The following is a 2,767-nucleotide window of genomic DNA, read 5'->3' as shown; positions in this document are numbered from 1 at the left end:
TGAATCAGTGATATTACATGTATTTATTCTGAAGTGACAATCTTGTTTTATAAAAGTGGCTATCTCGCTGATATTTATATCGTAACTTATAAAGGTGACGATCTTGTTGATGGACAGTGAGAATTTGTTAGTGCTTATAGCAATTTCATTGGAGTGTCCTCAAACAACATAGCAAAATTTATTGATTCCAACAATTGGATTTAACTTGTTAATTGAATCTAATTCATCCCTGGTTGTTAATGCTTAACGAAAGTTTGATTTTCGTAATCTTGATAAGGCTTGATGAATTACTAATAATATTTGGGAGATTCGTCATGTTTTTACGGAAGCTAATGGAGTAGCGGATGCTCTTGCAAACCATGCGTCTAAAACTTTCTTATCTCTGGAAAATTTTCCTTTCTTGACTTGTAATGCTTTTCAAGGAGATCTTTTGAGTTTTCCATCTGTGAGAGTCACATAATTAAGGGGTAAGCCCCTTCCACCATTGTAAAGTTCTTCATTTTTAATTCAAGTATCTTGCTTGCTTAGAAAAAGAAAAAAATAAAAATAAAAACAGATGATAGTTGAAAACAAAATTCCAAAACATGTAGAGTATTTTACGGAATTAAAATGAAAAATGTATTGGAATGAGATTTCCCCATATTCAACACATGATATGGTAATTTAAGCAAAAAAAAAAATTGGGATATTTACAAAAAAATGATCAACTTCTTACAAATTTACAATTCTACCTCACTATTCATTTTAATTATCAAATCGATAACGAATTTGAAGGGTTTTGAGGTGACTATTTCGCAGGTTTAGTAAAAAAATTGGGATATTTTACAAAAAAAATGACAATTTCATATGAACAAAACTTTCATTGTTTTCAAGTTAACAAACCATTGGTATTCTGAAAATACATTGATAAATGCAATTTGGTCCACATTGATGAAATGACCCTAAAACCCTCTAAAGTTCTAGATCAGATTTAAAAGAGAAAAAAAAAATCAAATTTATATTTATATATGAGTTTAATCTAAGGTTTTGAAAATGGACAATTGTGAAATATTAAATTAAAATTCAAATCGAATTGTGAAAAGTTATCTATTTTTATAATCTTGTGGAATCAGATCATGTTTTTGGATATCATGGAGGTGTCGTAATGAAATTTTCCTTACTAATTTTGTAGGAAAATGTCTTTGGCCTCATAGAACGTGAGATGTTATAAAGCTAATTAAATAGTAAGTGCACCACATGAAAGACCATGTCTTAGCTGATGGTGTGGGCTCCAAGTGTCAATGTCAAGGTTACCAAGTTCACTTTGAACTTTGACCATTCTTCATCAATTATCCAATAATCTCTTTAGAAAGACAATATAAATACCCATCAGTACTCCCTCCTCATTTCTCACATCAAATAACCAATCAAACCTTGTTCTATAATTATGGCAACTCATGCAGTTATACCCTCTCTTTCTCTTCTCCTCCTCCTCTTCACCATCCTTCCTTCTCTTATAACTGCCATCTCCCACTGTGGAGGACCTTGTAGAACCTATGACGATTGCTCTGGTCAACTCATTTGCATCAATCGTAAATGCAATGATGATCCCGAGGTTGGGACTCACACATGTTCCTCATCAGGTGGTGGTGGTGGTGGAGGATCTCCCTCTCGTCGTCCTCCATCTGGTGGTGGATGCAAACCGTCCGGCACTCTAGCTTGCAAAGGAAGAAAAACCAAACCAACTTACACGTGTTCACCTCCTATCACATCTTCCACAATTGCCAATCTTTCTAATAATAATTTTGCTGAAGGTGAAGATGGTGGAGGCCCTTCAGAGTGTGATGAAAGTTACCATAAGAACACAGAACGTATAGTTGCCTTGTCCACTGGATGGTATGCAGATGGCAGCAGATGTGGAAAGATGATCAAAATTAGAGCTAAAAATGGACGGACTACAACTGCTAAGGTAGTTGATGAGTGTGACTCTACGCGTGGGTGCGACGAAGAGCATGATTATCAAGATCCATGCGACAACAACATCGTTGATGGTTCCAATGCTGTATGGAAAGCTTTGGGGCTTGATATAGATGAAGGTAGGGTGGAGGTAACATGGTCCATGGCCTAGCTTTCTAACTAGGTGGGACCCTACAAGAGTTATGAATGGTGTTTGATATATTTCTCCTGTAGTCCCTGTTTCACTAGATAATATATATATATATTTATATTGTTAGAATAAATGGAGGGACTAGGTTACTTTAGTTGAGAAAGTAGTATGAGAGAGTTGAATTTGAGATGGAGAGATGAAACTTGTGTTGCATTTGTAGTTGGTTTAATTGATCCAATGATTTTTAAATAAACTCATATGAAAGTTTGCAATACTTGACTGTGGTATTCTATGTAAGACTAACACAAACAGACTTACATACCCTTGTCTTCTAGTATTGTTTTATGAATGATTTGTGTGGAACAAATAGCTGAGATGGGATATGGAAGCAGCGATTTTCTAGCGATCAGTTGGGTTGTAATCCCCTAGGAGATTTCTTCAGCTGTTCTTTGGAGAAAGTAAAAGTTTCATAGAGATATGTCTCACAAGTATATCTCTAGTGTCCAATGAACATAGGAAGAGATACAGAAAGTGCCTGTTGGTTTTTTTAATGAACTTTGTCGGTTTATACAAATGTAGTCAAACGACTTTAAAACTAGAATTATAACCCAGGAATAAATAAATAAAAAGCAATAAACGCACATGGATCATAGGAGTCTATTTATAATTTAAAATATTAAT

The 2,767-nt window shown here is 34.6% G+C and overlaps 1 protein-coding gene across 1 annotated transcript; it reads left to right on the top strand.

Annotated features, from left to right (window-relative positions):
• Nucleotides 1-1,372: 1,372 nt before the first annotated feature.
• Nucleotides 1,373-2,360, top strand: LOC147384776 (kiwellin-like). The gene has a single exon (XM_086425996.1). It carries the CDS (start codon nt 1,427-1,429, stop codon nt 2,105-2,107), a length of 681 nt encoding a protein of 226 aa, XP_086282122.1. The 5' UTR covers nt 1,373-1,426; the 3' UTR covers nt 2,108-2,360.
• The last annotated feature ends 407 nt before the right edge of the window (nt 2,361-2,767 follow it).

Source organism: Akebia trifoliata, chromosome 15 (genome assembly GCF_017979445.1).
Source record: "Akebia trifoliata isolate Shusen 1 chromosome 15, ASM1797944v1, whole genome shotgun sequence".
Lineage (NCBI taxonomy): Eukaryota > Viridiplantae > Streptophyta > Magnoliopsida > Ranunculales > Lardizabalaceae > Akebia > Akebia trifoliata.
The sequence above is the reverse complement of the archived record's forward strand: the minus strand, read 5'-3'. Positions and strand labels throughout refer to the sequence as shown.

Bases quoted from the DNA above. Each gene is read 5' to 3' on its own strand.
- LOC147384776 (XM_086425996.1), top strand. From the start codon at position 1,427: ATGGCAACTCATGCAGTTATACCCTCTCTTTCTCTTCTCCTCCTCCTC.